Here is a 16997-nt window from a genome sequence, read left to right as displayed (position 1 = left end):
TAGTATATAATTGCATTATTACTGTTATTGATGCATTAACATGTAACTAACACTATAGAGAAATGTTTAACTACTCTATGTAGAGTTGTGCATTTCCATCTATCATATTGTATTATATTTTATAAAATGATGCTATGTTTAGTAATACAAAAATAAAAATCTGTAAATTAACTAGTCACTATGGCAATAATATTTTAACCTTCATTTATTCTGGGTAGTTTCACTGAGAGGCAACTTCACTTTTACAGGAAAGCTGAACAGTTAAACACATTCACGCAGCCACAGTCTCACCTGCTGGCCAGTGAGCAGCTCCACTGGGGCGGTTGAGGTTAAGGGCCTTGCCCAAGGGCACCACAGTGGTGTTAAATACATGCACCAGAGAAATAATTACCACAAATGTATTCTTGAAATTTAGTGGAATAATGTGTATATAAAGTACGCTAAAAAAAATAAATAGGCTATAATTTAACCCACTTATTTTCCAAACTAGGACAAATGGACTTGGTTGTAGATCTAAAAAAAATCTTTTACCTCTCACCCAGGAGGGTTCCTCAGTTCTGACAGACTGGTTGGGAGTCCCAGGTATTTAATCTCTGTGGGGTCTTCATCATGGTCACTAATGTAACATTTGTAAATGTATGTTTGTAAACTGCTGAGTCTCGACCGTGAGGAGTTGCCCCTTCCCGTGTTAAGCTATGCTATTGTTTAGTTTCTCATAGCTATAAGTCTGTGCATTCCTCACTGCATTAGACTGCACAAAGTAGATTGCTTTCGGATGGACATGTTTCTGTCTGAGTGTGTCGCTGGGTTTGAAAAAAACAGGGACGCGGCGCTTATTAGATCCCTCTGAGTTTCTTCATATTAATTCTAAAACAAGACATGAAGTTCTAATATAGTCTCCAGCAGTGAAACATGAATGCAAAAGCGAGCAGTAAAAGGGGAAACGAGAACCGCGACATAATAAAGCTGACTGATCTTGTAACAAGCCACAACATAGACTACAAAAAAAAAAACCTTGGATGCCACCTTGTGGTATGTTAAAGAATCGCGTAAAGTAGGATACATGTTCGTTATAATCCATACACATGGCATGCAGCTCCTGTGCACATGTCTGACAGTGTGACAATGAGTGCAGGCTTATTACTGAAGATTCAGGGCTGGCAGTTTCTCTTTAACCACTGCAGACGGTCGCCTATTTATATGGTAGTAAAACAAAACAAAACAAAACAAAAACAAACAAATACAAAACAAAACAAAACAAAAAAAACAAACAAACAAGAAAAAAAAAACTGAGCAACAAATCACATCTAATGCTCTCCACAACATCAGCTTCATCCTGAACTATGTGGAATAAAACAGATATGAGACTGTCCACCCGCCACGCAGTCAAACATCTGATTGGATTTACTTCAGCAGGTTGACCCTCCCCAGCCTCTTGGTCCCCACAGTTCACCGAGCACCGAGCTCAGATTGCAATAAGATATGTCCACACAAACCGTGTAACGTTGTGTCGCGGCTGGTTTAATTGTTCTTGTGCATGTCACCTACACGTGTAAGCTACACTGCAACTGATAGCGTCAGATAAGTGATCCACTTTCTTCAACGCATGGCTAAAGGTGGTAGATTTTTTACTTCGACCTGCATGGCGTCCTGTTTCTCCTGGGTACGGTTGTTATGGCAACTATAAACATTATGTGGGAGCATGCATGGTTGTTATGGGAACTGTCTGCGGGAGCATGAAGGAAGCAGGACTGAGGGAGTCTATGGGCAGAGTGGTCGGGCCATAGGGGAAGTGACAACATTAGGTTTGTATATTAATATTCAATATTTAATATGTAAAATCTCAGCTGTTTGTGTTGGACGTGCATTTTAGAAATAGTTTTTGTGCATGAAGAATCGCTGAACAGTGTGTTGGTCAAGTCACGGTCGTTGCACCTTGGGTAATCTATCTAAGTGTCTACGTGCTGTTTATTTTTGCTCAGTGTACAGGCTATGCACTCACGCCTTTTGCGCATGGGTATGTTAGTGAGAAGCTATGACAGCCTCAGTCAGCTCCGTCCAGATTTAGATGTCTGCTTGACCCGATTTACATCCTTCTTCAGTACAGAGACAAAGTAAGTGCCACGTGCCAGCCTATTTATAGTTATGGCTTTCTATCTATCTGCCACTACTATACTCTGATCAGTATGAATAAATCTGTACAATTTTATATCCTATAGTATGATGATATGAAAATTATTGCTCTTCATAACATCTTTCTGCTGCCAGAGAACTGAATACATCACACTGATCATCTGAGAGGAGAACTTTAAAAAGTAAAATGCAGCAAATGCCAGGTAAGAGCAAATGGAGATCTGCATACATTTATATAAATATTCTTCGGACACACTTTTATTTATTTATTTTTTTCTCAGTCTTACAATCCACAGTCGCTCCAGTGGAGGGGAGGTTGCGCCGCAGTTTGCCCAGCCTGCCAGCGATCAAGCCAGACAGGTTGAAAACAGCTAAAGTGTTGGTGGAGAAAGCAGTCAAGGTGATTATGGTGATCTGGTACAAACCAGATTTCACTGTAACCCCTCTTTGGGGTAAATCTATGAGTCTTTTAAATTCCCCTTTTTCATTTTCAGTTGAGGAAAGTGTTTTCAGTGCAAGGGCCTTACCCTGTGATCCGTTCTGCCTTATGGGCCCGGGGGTGGGTGGAACGTCGTATGCCCCAGCCAGTCCAGAGAGCACCCCACTGCCATGGCGATGAGGAAGAGGATGGTGATGATGGTGATGTCGGTGCTGATGCTACCGGTGAGACGAGGAGCTTAAAAAGACAAAGTTGTTAGACCATACATTAGTGACTGAAATACTGGGACAAGCGTGTGTGTGTGTGTGTGTGTGTGTGTGAGATTCAAGGTTTTGAACACTAGCAAAATATAAGGCTTCTCATTTTCAAAAATAAAATTATGTCACAATTAAAAGACTGTTTTAATCATCCATATTTTGTTTGTTTGTCCATCCAATGATTTCAAATTTGTCTCAAAGAAAGATCAGCAAGATTCTTGTGTAGCTATCAAATCTAAACGTGCCTGAATTAACGTATATGTAATCGGAGAACTAGTTAGACAGATACCCCTTCACCTGATAAATGATACATTGTGTACCACATTACAGGCCTATAACATGGACCCCTGCCCTTTATACACAACCCTGTACACACACACACACGCACACAACTCATCCCTCTTTACTTATCTGTTTTCAGAGAGAGTGGATGAAGGTGAGAAAGAGGATAACCTTGATGACATGTATGACCTCATGGTAAGAAAACATTTGAATGAAACCACACAACTTGACACTGACATCTTGCACAGCCTGAAAGCAATTGAATGTGTGCAGTACATCACTTACTTCCAAGTGTCTTTTTTCCATGATGCTGTACTTTCAGGCTCAGTTGGCTCGCTAACGTAACTTTGCCTTAACTTACTCTAGTCTCGCCTGGTTCGAAACGAAACAACATATTTCTACTGGACAACACGACGGGATTACATCGACTGTCGCTCCTTACGGAGTGACCAAATGACCAATCACTATGCAAACGCTGGAACCTTTACCACCAAGGTCCCATCTCTAAGAGTTTGTAATGATTAACTAGCAAAAATGCAAGTTACTCTTCTTTGGCCATAGGTCAACTACTCCTCCCTGTCTCCTCCTATGTAAATAATTCAGTTTCTTCCAGGTGGGGCTCTGCGTGAACCTGCGAAACCTTCAGTGGTTTGATACAGCAAATCCTGACACCTTCTTCCCAAGATGCTACAGGCTTGGGGCGGAGGATGAAAAGCATGCATTCATAGGTCTGTTGTATGGCTCCATTAACACGTAGGCAAAAAGCCTTTCTATCATAGTTTCAGTAATGTCTCTAGGTGTGAATGGAACATGGAAAAATCAATTTGGATAAAAGATGAATGAAACAGCAAGTGTAAATGGAAGTTTTAAGGTGATTTGTCACTGTGTTATATTAACATCTTAACCACACCTGTATGTCCTTTCTGTCTCTCCTTCTGTTCACTGTGAAAACCAAGAGGACTTCAGAAGGACAGCTTGCACCAGCCTGCTGCAGCATGTGGTTGAGACAAATAGATGGAAGAGTGAGGGAGCAGAGGCCGGGGAGCAAAAAGCCAAAAGCAGCGTTTCTGAAAGTAAAATAAATAAATAAAATGTGTGAAAATGTCATGACAAGAAGTGCAGGACAAGGATAATGCAACAAATTCATCTCTCTTTCCACAGAGTTGGATAAAGTGGAGCGTGGATTTGTTGGTCCAGAAATTATTGACACAGCTTTACGAGTGTGTCAAGAATTTCTCAGTGTTTTAGAGCATAGTGACATTGATGTAAGTGTGGAAAAAGCCCCTGCAGTGGAGGAACAGCAGTGGGCAGAGTTTCTGCAAGACTGCTACATGGTTGTGCAGTGAGTATGTTTTCCAGGAGCTTCTTGGGTTTGCCAGAACGATCCTAGTTAGGTCAAACTTAATTTATCTGCAGCACTGACAGTCCAATTCAGCTTATCAGATTAAGAGAGGTCGTTAAAAACTGGAGAAAAAAATCAACTTAGTTTCCATTACTAGAGGTTCAGAAGAGTGTCAGAATTATTACACACAAGGTACATACAGTATGTATATGATTTTAAAGAGATCCACTTAACACTAGAGTTGATGTTAGGACTCAGGTTGGGAATTGATACAGGGTCAAAGAACACTACTGCCTATTTTAGATTTAAAAAGTCAGCAAATAGAAAGATGACTTACTGTCTGGAGTAAAGTATAATCATACGATTTTATTGATATGTACATTTATAAAGTCGATCTGCAATTCTTATAAAATGTTTTCATATAGTGAAGGTGCATTGATCAGGGGGAGCAGTGTGTTCGTGGAGCGCTGCCAAGCCATGTTAACCAAACTGCAGGAGGTTTGCCCTCAGCTGGACACAGATGGACTAAATAACATCTGGATCATCAAACCTGGTGCCAAATCAAGAGGGCGAGGTGAGGCTTTTTTTCTCAGCAACACAACAGTTACCTGGTTATACACTGTCCTGCTGTTTTATTCTGAATATTATGGAACTAATGTGGCCAGTGACCTGTGTAGATGCTACTATCTTTTCTATTCAGTTCCGGTGTCTTTTTTTTCTGTTCCATGTCACACCAACAACCAACATGCAGGCATTATCTGTATAAACCGCCTGGATCAGATTTTGGCACTCGTGGACACAGACAGAGCCATGAGCAAGGAAAGTAAGTGGGTGGTTCAGAAATACCTGGAACGTCCTCTGTTGGTCCACGGCACCAAGTTTGACCTCCGTCAGTGGTTCCTGGTCACCGACTGGAACCCTCTGACTGTGTGGTTTTATAAAGAGTGCTACCTGCGCTTCTCCACTCAGCCCTACTCAATAAAGACTCTGGACAGGTCAGACAGAGGGTCAAACAAAGAAGATAAAACTATGTACTTATATTCTGGCTAAATAGACCTGTTTTATTCAAATCACACTTTACAGTTATCTTCATGGCCTTACCTCATTTCATTATTTTCCTCAGCTCGGTCCACCTGTGCAACAACTCCATCCAGAAGCATTTCCAGCCATCTCGCGACCGCCATCCAGGTGTGCCTCAGGACAATATGTGGTCCTGCTCTCAGTTTCGGGCTTTTCTGCAGCAGCAGGGCTGTGGTGCAGAGTGGGAGTCGGTGGTGGTCCCAGGGATGCAGCAAGCGGTGGTCTGTGCCCTGCAGACAGCCCAAGACCTGGTAGAGCCCCGCAAGGCAAGCTTTGAACTCTATGGAGCAGACTTTATGTTGGGCAGAGATCTGAGGCCTTGGCTCCTAGAGATCAATGCCAGTCCCACTATGGCCTGTTCCACTGCTGTGACTGCCCGCCTCTGTCCCGCTGTGCAGCTGGACACACTGAGGGTTGTGCTGGACTGGCGGACTGATTGTAGTGCTTACACAGGAGGCTTCCAGCTAATCTACAAACAGGTGGGAATACTGTATATCTTCAGGCAATAGATATTTATTTCAAGGGGAATTCCATTGAATAATAGATGCTGCATCAAAAGCATTTATTTGTTTTATCACCCTCCCAGGCTGCAGTTGAAGTTCCTCAGTATGTGGGCATGAACCTGCTGGTGGAAGGAGCCCCCATAAGGCGATCCAGACCTCTCCTTCATAGGCAGACTGTTATTTCTAATGCTCCTCTCACTATCCAGTTCCCCTCAGACCAGATATCTTCAGAGGAGGTGGAAACAACACATAAACCATCAGGTCAGAAGCCCCAAGCAGTTGCTGTTTTTCGCCATTCAGGCAAAGAGAACCGAGCTATTGGAGAGAAAAAGAGGCAGCTGATATCAGTATCTCCAAAGAGGGTGTGTGAAAGGAGAACAGACATTGAGAATACCCAGAATACCTCCTGTGTTCGCAGGTCCTGTCGAAGTTTGGTGTCTGAACAGCCTTTGGTGGTACGCATTGAACCTCAGAGGAAAGCACGACGTTTGGGTTTGAGTTTTGGTGCCAACGGGGCAACTCTAGTCCCACGGAGTCTTTCTTTATCCCTCAGCCCCCCTCACAGCATGCCACATTGTAAAACTCAGCCCAGTCCAGGCCATGGATCACGCATCTCCAGATCCTTTCTTCCCCAGACAGCTTTTGTACCCCAGCAAAGGACTTCTACCCGTGTCTGTCCTTCACTCCAGGGTCCCCTCCCTGCCCTAGAGATCTTTAGCTTGCAACCAAACATTGTGGCTGGAACTGTTGCCTGTCGTAATCCAAATTTGTCCTCTCATCCGAGCCTCCACAAGCATTACTTGTTCCTTCATTCTCATAGGCAAAGCATAGCCAAATGTAAAGGAGACTGCACTGGGGAACATAAACACTAAAGGTGTTGTGTGTTAAGATAAGATAAGATAAGATAAGATAAGATAAGAGAATCCTTTATTAGTCCCTCAGTGGGGAAATTGCATTTAGCAACAGCAGGGATACAGTACAATAAGTGAAAGTGAGATATAAGTAAGAGGCCAATATGGCCAGAACAAGATTTAAATAAGGTAGAATAACTATGAGACAAGAAAATAGCTGCTGTAAAAAAAATTAAAAAATATACCTACATAAATAAATAAATATGAGATGGAGATTGTTGAGTTGAGTGACTATAGTACACAAATATTGCACACTAATAACTGGGTTATTGCACATTGATGTATGGTAATCAGTATGTGTGTTAACAATGTTCGTTATAGAGTCTGACAGCAGCAGGAAGGAAAGATCTTCTAAATCTCTCCTTCACACACCGAGGGTGGAGCAGTCTGTCACTGAAGCTGCTCTGCAGAGCTGACAGGACGTTCTGCAGGGGGTGGGACTCGTGGTCCAGCATAGATGACAGTTTTGCTAGGACCCTTCTGTCTCCAACCTCACGCACTGAGTCCAGAGGACAGCCCAGGACAGAGCTGGACTTCCTGATGACTTTGTCCAGCTTCTTCCTCTCCTTCTCAGTTATGCTGCTGCTCCAGCAGACTACACCGTACAAGATGGCTGAAGCCACCACAGAGTCATAAAAGGTCTTTAGGAGTGTCCCCTGCACACCAAAAGACCGCAGTCTCCTCAGGAGGTAGAGCCTGCTCTGTCCCTTCCTGTACAGTGCATCTGTGTTGTCAGTCCAGTCCAGTTTGTGGTTTAGGTGAACACCCAGGTACTTGTAAGAGTCCACTCTCACAATGTCCATTCCCTGGATGTTCACCGGTGAGGGGGCAGACCGGTGTCTGCGGAAATCCACCACCATCTCCTTGGTTTTCCCTGCGTTGATGAGGAGGTGGTTTGGCCGACACCAGTCCACGAAGTCCTGCGTCACTCCTCTGTACTCTGCATCATCGTCATCGCTGATCAGGCCGACGATAGCAGAGTCGTCAGAGAACTTGAGCAGGACACAGCCGTCCGTGTTGTACACAGCCGTCCGTGTTGTGGTGATGAAAAGCAAACAGTAGGAAGTGTTGTTGGTTTTGTCAGCAACAACATTGTTATTAATCTATTATTTAATGGACTGCAGCCTAATGAACAACAAAGGTTAAACACTTCGGCACCTATGTCTCAAATTTTTAAGTGATTATACCTTTATTGAGATTACATTCCCAAGTGTGATCATTTTCAAATCTAGAAGTTTTTAAGTGGTATATTTGAATGATTTCTGTTTCAATGTTGTGCTAATTTTCATTAAAACTGACAAAAACAGAGTCTCCATTGTGGTAGATTCTCAAAGGTGACGGCAGAAAATTATATTCACTGGTTTCATCTTTTGTTGACAAATAGATATTACTGATAGGATGTAGGTATTGTAAGTCCCCAGCAGGTGGCAATAAAGGTTTAATGATCTAATGGTACGTTTACGTCAAAGCCTTGCTGGGAGAAGGAATAAAAAGGCAGGACAGAATTGGCTGCCCTTGTCTAGAAGCTGGTACACGTTATGCAATGACTTTTTAATCAGACATTTCTGTCTTTTTATAAAAATAAAGTAAAAATGTAAAAATATCTTGTATACTTAAGTAAAAAGATGAGTAAAAAAAAAGTAGGCCCTTGCTTGATCAACAGACCTTACATGTGGACGCCAAATAGTTGACCAAATAATTTATTATTTAAAAAGTTTTAAATGACTGAATTAGTCTGGGTGTCTGCCTGAAGCGCATGGCCAAAATAATAAACTACTGAAGTTTTGCCCTTAATTGGACAGATTGACAGAAATAGACACAGACAGGAAACAATGAGGGAGGGAGTGATGGGTATGACGTGCAACAAAGGTCAAACGAGATGTTGTGGTTATATGGTATGCATCTCAACTACTTGGCCTCCATGACCCAACTACTGAGAAATCTTAAAGGTACTGTTTAACTATAAAAAAAAAAACATTAACCCAGCTGAGAAAATGGGTAAGCTACACCTCAAAAATCAGCTTGCAAGTGGTGTCTCTAACAGCAATAAAACACGCAATCCCCTGCATCAAGAGACTGTTAAGAAGAAATCAATGACATTTAGGATGCAGGGCATGGCCTCACACTGTGGTTTGTACTAACAAACCAAATATGGAATACAACAACACTCCCACGGCTCAGAAATGACAGTGGAAACAATTATAATATGTGGCTGAAGAGTTTATGATGTTGGGGTGGTGTGTTGATGTCTGCAGCATGAGATAAATTTATGATTGTGAGTGCTATAACATTGTTGAAAAATGTGATTGCACAACACAGGTTATAGTGATATGTTGTAATTGTTGTGATTTATGCTTCTATGTTTTTGACGGACTTCTGCAGTGTGCAGAGTGTAGTGCCGGGTGTGTAAATATAGAGACATATCACAGTTCTGGGATAATTGCCTTTTATATTGAATCAAACAACCAGTAAGACACATGGGGAATGTCTCCCCGTCATGCAGATGGATCCTGATTATTGCCTCAGGGGATTAACTGAAACTGTTAACATTCATGTGTGTTTACTTGTTTTAGTGAGCACAGACGGTTAACCAGCAGGAGAGACGGGCTACAGCGCTGCCATTACATAAGTGTTCCCTGTGACATGAATGTTTTGGTGCTGTGAAAGAACTAAATCCGGACAGATTGAATTTCATTACTAGATGTTTTCATGCACACTCTCCTTCTCTTTCATACACATACAGTCAAAGAAAATTTCCACGGGAAAAAAATACTTTATTAATACACTTATATAATGTATATCAACATTTATAGACAAAATATGTACATCAAACATCTTTCATGTAGGTCCCAAAATATAAAATCTCAAGTACCTCTTTCTATAGAAAACTAGTCCTCTGATAAAACTTTTACATTCACTTCTCTCCTCCTCGCTCCTTTGACTCCAGTATTCATACGCAGTACAGAGAATGAACATCTGAGATTAATCGGCTTTTCACAAGTAAAAGGCAACAGCAAGAACAAACACCAGGTTTGACTTGAGCAGAAACAGATGTCGAGTATGCAGACCAGGTCCAGCATAGTGCTACAGTATGTACACAGTTTCTGAGTACACAACGTACAATTGTCCACACTCTGCCCTCCCTCTGATTCTCCAAATGGACAGAGTGCAAGAACAGGTATCAAAAATAGAAATGTACAAGAAGTCTATGAACAATAATTACAATGAAACTCCATCTCAACTGTCTGTTTGTTAACGAAAAACAAGACTTCTCATTCAGTGTGGTCATGTGGTGGCCCATTCCTTCATCCATGCATTGGGTGTATTATTCTTGTCTGTACACACTTAGGGAAACCCTTGTATTTTATGATGCCAGTTATCATAGTGTCTGATTCAAAGGGCATTTTCAGTGATGATAACGGTGACCTACAGGACACAGGTGACAAACTTTGGGTGAAATATTACCACTAACATTTGGTGCAATGATTTCTCTCTAGAGTACAAAGATGGCATGTCTTTATCTCAACAGCTACAAGTGAGATGCATCAGTGTCATCGGCGTTTATACGTTAACAGCAGCATCTAAAACATTTCTTTCTTTACATTCAACCAAGTGTGTGTGTGTGTTTGTGTATATGCAGGGCAGGTCCAGTTTATATGATACATTTGCACTGAGTAATATCACTGAGCATTAGACATTCAACCAGAGCTTTGCATCCACCGAGTGTGGACAGATGCCGCCACCCCTCCTACCCCTACATCTCTCCTTGATAATTTCTACAAGCCCTCTCATTTGCTTTCTGTCCTCCAGGCTGAAGAACAGAGGAGAGGAATGAGGATGGATTATGGACCTGCTCAGTTTTCTTCTCCCTCCTACTACTGTCTCTGCTCCTGGGTACTAGAACAGGATCATCTCTTCATCTGTTCTCTTTTGATCTCTCAGTCTTTGGTTTCCAGGTTGAGGGGTGGTACCTGCTTTAGTGCCTGAAGCAGGGCAGGGGAGTCCATGGGGGTCTGAGATATGGCTGGGGCTGGAGAGCCTCCCCTAGGAGACAACACTAGCTGAGGTGGAGGCGGTCTTTCATTGGACATGGCAGGTGCGGAGCCTCCCATGCCAGGGTAGAGCATGGGCACAGCCCCGGGGTACCAGCATTTCTCCAGCATTGGCAGGTAGGCTGCAGCGGAGGGCGGAATGAGGTAGAAAGGCATGCAGAGGGGATGTGGAGGAGGTGGATGGTTGGGGGATACGCTCATGTAACTACCGTAGCCGCTAGAGGACGTTGACGACTCCCCACCTGAGAGCAACTCATCTTCAGACGACTCCACCCGGGGTCGTTTGTGGCGTGGCTCATCATCCTCCTGCTTGATGCTGGAGCTCTGCCGCTCTCCAAGCGCTCGTTTCAGCTGACTCTCCTGGCCGTAATAATCTGGACGTCCCTGTGGTGCCCCAGATTCATTCTTCTCCAGTTCCCCCCCATAGCCGCTGTCTGTATCTGTGTCACTGCCACTCTGCTCACCGCTCGGAGGAGCGTACGCCCGCTGGATGACAGGCACACAGTTCCTTCCATAGCCCTCGCTGGGTTTAGGGGGTAAGCTGGTGTGCATCTCCTTGTGAGGCTGCCGCTGGTGGTAGGTAGGGATTTCCTCGTGTCGGGGGCTGAGAGGGGTGCGGGGTCGGATTGGACTTTGCAGCACCTCTGCAGCCAACTTGTGAAGGTGGTTGATCACATGGGACGGCGTGAAGTCTCCATCAGCCTCATGATTGGCTAGATATTGAAGAATCTCCTTGGCACACATGTGGAAGCCAGAGCAGAACATTTCCTCTGACTTCTCCTGGCTGACAGGAGCCTGTTCTGTAAACACAGCAAGATATACATACAGTCAGAGATTCTCTAATTTTACATATACATAGAATTTTGCTGAATTTTAGTCTCTTTTCCAACATTTTTAGCTATTTTTGGAGATATTCATTTGCATGCAGCTCTACATATTTCTGTCATTGTTTATTCATCTTGATAATTTGCATTCTGTCTTACAAAAACACCTTGTTCTACATGAATGTGAGTGTATGCGTGCATAAGTGATCTGCAACTCACCAATTTGCATGCCATTCTGTAGAGCGAGGATCTTCTGCTGCTGTTGCTCCAGAAGAGAGGTGAGGGCTTTCACATGCTTGAGCGTAAGCTCTAAAACCACAGCCTTCTCCAGATGGCCCAGAGTCTGTAGGAGACGCACACAGTCAGCACATCCTCACCTCTTACATAAGACATAAGAACTAAGCTTTACTATCCACGTATGCATGATTTCTAATATTATTGTGGTCAGTAACACAACAGCAGCAACCATCAGGCAATGTAATGACTGGGACATGATTATTTTGATATAATATAATATCCGTTTCATAAATAATATCCACTCTGGTGTATTAATTATTTATATATATATATATATATATATATATATATATATATAACTACATTTAATTTGGACTGGATTGAACTAATCTTTTCAAAATCCCCACTTTACATGACAGACATGACAGATGACACATCCCTTAGTAAGAGCTGTCATTCACAGACTGCTGACGCACTCAGCACAGAGGATGTAATACCACTGAACAGCCACTCGATGGTGCATGCCTCTCAACACAGCGAATCCCAGATTTATCCCTCCCAGCTACAGCGTGAACTTACCGTGAGTTTCAGGTGCTCTGGTAATAAATCTTTCAGCTGCGCGATGCACTCGTTTATCCGGTCACGCCTTTTCTTCTCAATAAGTCTGTGAGGCAGCTTGTAGGTTTCCTGCAAGATAAACAGCATTGTTAGGTAACTTGATCTGATCCGAGAGCAGAGCACACAGACAGTTCTTTATGATCGGCGGCAGTCACAGATAGGGAGGTCTCCAGGAGTTATGTCATAGCAGAAATTAGGTCAGCCATTTATGGGACTACAGGACTACTACCAGCCTAATTCTTCCCTTGTAGTTCACAGCCTTTGGTAAAAGCTCTATACATAAGCTCTATAACTTAACATGGTAATAAACAAAAATAATAACGGACCTTGCTCTCCTCTCCTCTCTTCATGCCCCGCCTGGGTTTATAAACATACATCGGGTAATCCATCCTAAAGGAACATAAAGCAACAAGAACAATGAGATATGAGGTGACGGTTTGGGTGAAGTGTATGAGACTGAATAAATAATATAGACCAGTGAACTGAGACAAAGGCTACAGAATATAGTAAAGATATTTTTTTTCAACCTATACATATAAGTATAACTTACCCCTGCACGTCTGACAGATCAGCCTGGTGTTTGGACAGAGGAGGTGGTTGCGCGCTTGGAATTCTCTCCATTGTTTTTACTCCAGTTACGCAGTTAAAGCCGAGGTACTTTTCCAGTGCCGTCACAAATAAATACGCATAAAACAAATTGTAAAGCAGCAGTTTTGTGAAATGCAACAAAATGCTTCAAAAATTATAAAAAAAAGTTCAAAATGCTCAGTAATTTGTCATTGTTTAACACTAGTCTAAATCATGTAAAGGTTATTTTTGGGTGTGAAAATGGTTTCAAGTTAGTCCTTTCCGATTTCCACGCCGTGGTCCCGCAGCAGAAGATAGGCAACCCTCTTGGTGGCGCGTTGGGAAAGTGGGGGAGGACAGAGCGACGAGTTAAATAAACCCTCTGACTCTCCGCTCAGCCTGACCTACCTCCGTCACATGAGGTTCACGTGTTAAACGGCGCTGTATCCTCGGCGGAGGGACGGCCCACTTTCTACCGATAAGGAGCCTCAGTGGGCGGACGGCGGCGGACGTCAGAGCGGAGGGAGGCGCGTGTCGGATCCCGTGTACCACCATGCTGAAGTGTATGGAAACAAGGCTGCGCGAGCCACGGCACTGGGAACGTGCTGGCAGCATTTAAACAGGGCTGGGGCACGGGAGGCCAGTGGATGTGGCACCTTCTGCTAATAAAAAAGAAAGTGAAATAACACAATTTAGAAACAATTTAAGCCATAGGCATAAATGATACTGTGCGGGATTATTATACAGCACAGAAATATGACAGAATTTCATGAAGTGCAAGGAAGTAACCTTCAGCTGAGTGCTTTATGAGTGATATGTGGAGGTGGGGAGGTTTTAACAGTAACAGCATACATTATAACATTATTCTATTACCCATGCATTTTGTCTCACAGAATAAAGCACGTTTAATTGCACGTTGAATATTAAACTATTAATATAAAACCACTGAATAACGTTGTCCACTGAGCACAGAGCTTATAATGTTTTTATTATTATTATTATGTTGTTGTTGTTGTTGTTGTTGTTGTTGTTATGAACGAGCAGTCTATTACACACTATTTCATCTACATGTCTGCAGAATGCAAGTGGACTGCAGTATAAACAGTGCCGTCACGGCGGGACAACCACGTGCACCTGTGCGTGGATGAGTGTGTGGAGTCCGTGCTTGTTGTCGTGAGGCGGTGCCGGCTGTCACGTTGATCTCCTCATGGCCCCGGGAGCCTGCTGAGCGCACAGGGCACATCCAGCTCATCCAGCACACGGCAGCTGCACCTGTCTGCTGCAGGCTATGAGCAGAGATCACAACATGGCAGCCTTTTTTTAACGCAGATTTTCATGAAATACATTTCTTAATGAAATGGTGTGCGAAGACAGGTTTGCTGAAATATACGTTACATGATTCCTGACAGTCTACTGCAAAATATCTCTAATGTTAAAGCGAATTTAAGAGCACAAAGACCTGGATCAAATGATTAAATGATGAGCACCTAACAAATTCAATACACAAGGACCTTTCCAAACTCAATAAGACCATCACAGATCTATTACAGCTTAATGACCTATAATCAAGGACAGGGGCGGGCTGGGGTTGAAATTCAGCCCGGGAGCTTGGTTTGGAGAGGCCTTTTACCCGATCGCACAACGGACGTAAGTGGAACTGTGATTTTAACATGAGCACGTAATTTGCAATATAAAAACAATCTAATGATATACATGATATACAGTCAGTAGAGTGTACTAAAGTAAGCTACATATGCTCACACATACTATACATACTCAAGCACTGTTTATTTAAAAATTACTACTGTGTGTGTGCGGAGAACAGAGGCAAAAAGGCAAAATTCTGTTCAATTTCTGCTTTATTTGGTAGTATGAAAACATGGAAAAGAAGATGCTTTGTGTGTTCCTTGCTTGTGGTTTTGCTCAAATAAAAGCAATTAAGTGTGTGTGTGTGTGTCTGTGGCTTCTTTCTTAATTTACCCTGCTGGTATTTCTTGTTTTCTTTTGACAGTTTGATGACTGACTGAGTGGCTGAGCCAATCAATCGTTCATAGACTGTATAAAACACGGACGTAGCACCTGTGACGTAGCACCTGTGACGTCACCCATTGGGTGGCTAATCAGCTAGGCTAACAAGCTAAGCGGCAGCTAGATGCAGCTACACGAAACACAGCGAGCGCGCGTACCTGAAAGTCAAACTATAATGCCACAGGACTTGAAATAATAATTATAATAATAATAATAGCCCTAACCCTTTTTTGGGCATATTTTGACACCTTATGGCCGTATGACACTTTTCATGACATTTTGAGGTCTTACTAAAATATGACTTTTTCGGCATATTTTGACGCCTTACGGCCGTATGACTCATTTAATGGCATTTTGAGGTCTTTAAAAAATATTACTTTTTTTGGCATTTTTTGACGCCTTATGGCCGTATGGCGTTTTTTGTGACATTTTGAGGCCCAAAAAAATTTGACTTTTTTTGTCCGATTTTGACGCCTTACTATACTATGACGTTTTTTATGACTTTAGGATGTCAAAAAAAAATTTGACTTTTTTTTTGTCAGATTTTGACGCCTTACTATACTATGACGTTTTTTATGACATTTTGAGGTCCAAAAAAAATGTGACTTTTTTTTGTCCGATTTTGACGCCTTACTATACTATGACGTTTTTTATGGCATTTTGAGGTAAAAAAAAATTTGACTTTTTTTGTCCGATTTTGATGCCTTACTATACTATGACGTTTTTTATGACTTTTGGATGTCAAAAAAATTTTTGACTTTTTTTGTCCGATTTTGACGCCTTACTATACTATGACGTTTTTTATGACATTTTGAGGTCCAAAAAAATTTTAAATTTTTTTGTCCGATTTTGACGCCTTACTATACTATGACGTTTTTTATGACATTCTGCGGTCAAAAAAAAATGGACTTTTTTTGTCCGATTTTGACGCCTTACTATACTATGACATTTTTTATGACATTTTGAGGTGCAAAAAAAATTTGACTTTTTTTGTCCGATTTTGACGCCTTACTATACTATGACGTTTTTTATGACATTTTGAGGTAAAAAAAAATTTTGACTTTTTTTGTCCGATTTTGACGCCTTACTATACTATGACGTTTTTTATGACTTTTGGATGTCAAAAAATTTTTTGACTTTTTTTGTCCGATTTTGACGCCTTACTATACTGTGACGTTTTTTATGACATTTTGAGGTCCAAAAAAATTTTAATTTTGTTTTGTCCGATTTTGACGCCTTTCTATACTATGACGTTTTTTATCACTTTTGGATGTCAAAAATTTTTTTTGACTTTTTTCGTCCGATTTTGACGCCTTACTATACTATGATGTTTTTTATGACATTTTGAGGTAAAAAAATTTTTTCACTTTTTTTGTCTGATTTTGACGCCTTACTATACTATAACGTTTTTTATGACATTTTGCGGTCAAAAAAAAAATGGACTTTCTTTGTCCGATTTTGACGCCTTACTATACTATGATGTTTTTTATGACATTTTGAGGTGCAAAAAAAATTTGACTTTTTTTGTCCGATTTTGACGCCTTACTTTACTATGACATTTTTTATGACTTTAGGATGTCAAAAAAAATTTTGACCTTTTTTTCCCGATTTTGACGCCTTACTATACTATGACGTTTTTTATGACATTTTGAGGTCAAAAAAATTTTTGACTTTTTTTGTCCGATTTTGACGCCTTACTATACTATGACGTTTTTTATGACTTT

At 41.8% G+C, this 16997-nt stretch overlaps 2 protein-coding genes across 2 annotated transcripts; one reads left to right on the top strand and one right to left on the bottom strand.

The window, feature by feature from the left end:
* Nucleotides 1–2320: 2320 nt before the first annotated feature.
* Nucleotides 2321–6908, top strand: ttll3 (tubulin tyrosine ligase-like family, member 3). The gene is made up of 12 exons (XM_041034356.1): nucleotides 2321–2336; nucleotides 2439–2533; nucleotides 2628–2796; nucleotides 3251–3306; nucleotides 3478–3606; nucleotides 3725–3839; nucleotides 4068–4184; nucleotides 4273–4453; nucleotides 4879–5027; nucleotides 5205–5448; nucleotides 5577–6012; nucleotides 6120–6908. Exons 1-12 carry the CDS (start codon nucleotides 2321–2323, stop codon nucleotides 6906–6908), a joined length of 2496 nt encoding a protein of 831 aa, XP_040890290.1.
* A 2792-nt stretch (nucleotides 6909–9700) lies between these two features.
* Nucleotides 9701–13650, bottom strand: LOC121179626 (class E basic helix-loop-helix protein 40-like). Its single transcript, XM_041034563.1, has 5 exons — nucleotides 13229–13650; nucleotides 13005–13068; nucleotides 12640–12747; nucleotides 12043–12166; nucleotides 9701–11799 (listed from the first exon to the last, which is right to left on the bottom strand). The coding sequence occupies exons 1-5, from the start codon at nucleotides 13297–13299 to the stop codon at nucleotides 10886–10888; spliced, it is 1281 nt and encodes a 426-aa protein (XP_040890497.1). The 5' UTR covers nucleotides 13300–13650; the 3' UTR covers nucleotides 9701–10885.
* Between the last annotated feature and the right edge of the window lie 3347 nt (nucleotides 13651–16997).

Source organism: Toxotes jaculatrix, chromosome 3, assembly GCF_017976425.1.
Source record: "Toxotes jaculatrix isolate fToxJac2 chromosome 3, fToxJac2.pri, whole genome shotgun sequence".
Taxonomy (NCBI): domain Eukaryota; kingdom Metazoa; phylum Chordata; class Actinopteri; family Toxotidae; genus Toxotes; species Toxotes jaculatrix.
The sequence above is the reverse complement of the archived record's forward strand: the minus strand, read 5'-3'. Positions and strand labels throughout refer to the sequence as shown.

Bases quoted from the DNA above. Each gene is read 5' to 3' on its own strand.
- ttll3 (XM_041034356.1), top strand. The intron at 3,307-3,477 runs GTAAGAAAACAT...AACTTACTCTAG, and splicing joins ATGACATGTATGACCTCATG to TCTCGCCTGGTTCGAAACGA. The intron at 3,840-4,067 runs GTCTGTTGTATG...GTGAAAACCAAG, and splicing joins TGAAAAGCATGCATTCATAG to AGGACTTCAGAAGGACAGCT.
- LOC121179626 (XM_041034563.1), bottom strand. From the start codon at position 13,299: ATGGAGAGAATTCCAAGCGCGCAACCACCTCCTCTGTCCAAACACCAG. The intron at 13,069-13,228 runs GTAAGTTATACT...ATGTTCCTTTAG, and splicing joins GATCTGTCAGACGTGCAGGG to GATGGATTACCCGATGTATG. The intron at 12,167-12,639 runs GTAAGTTCACGC...CGTCTCCTACAG, and splicing joins CAGAGCACCTGAAACTCACG to ACTCTGGGCCATCTGGAGAA.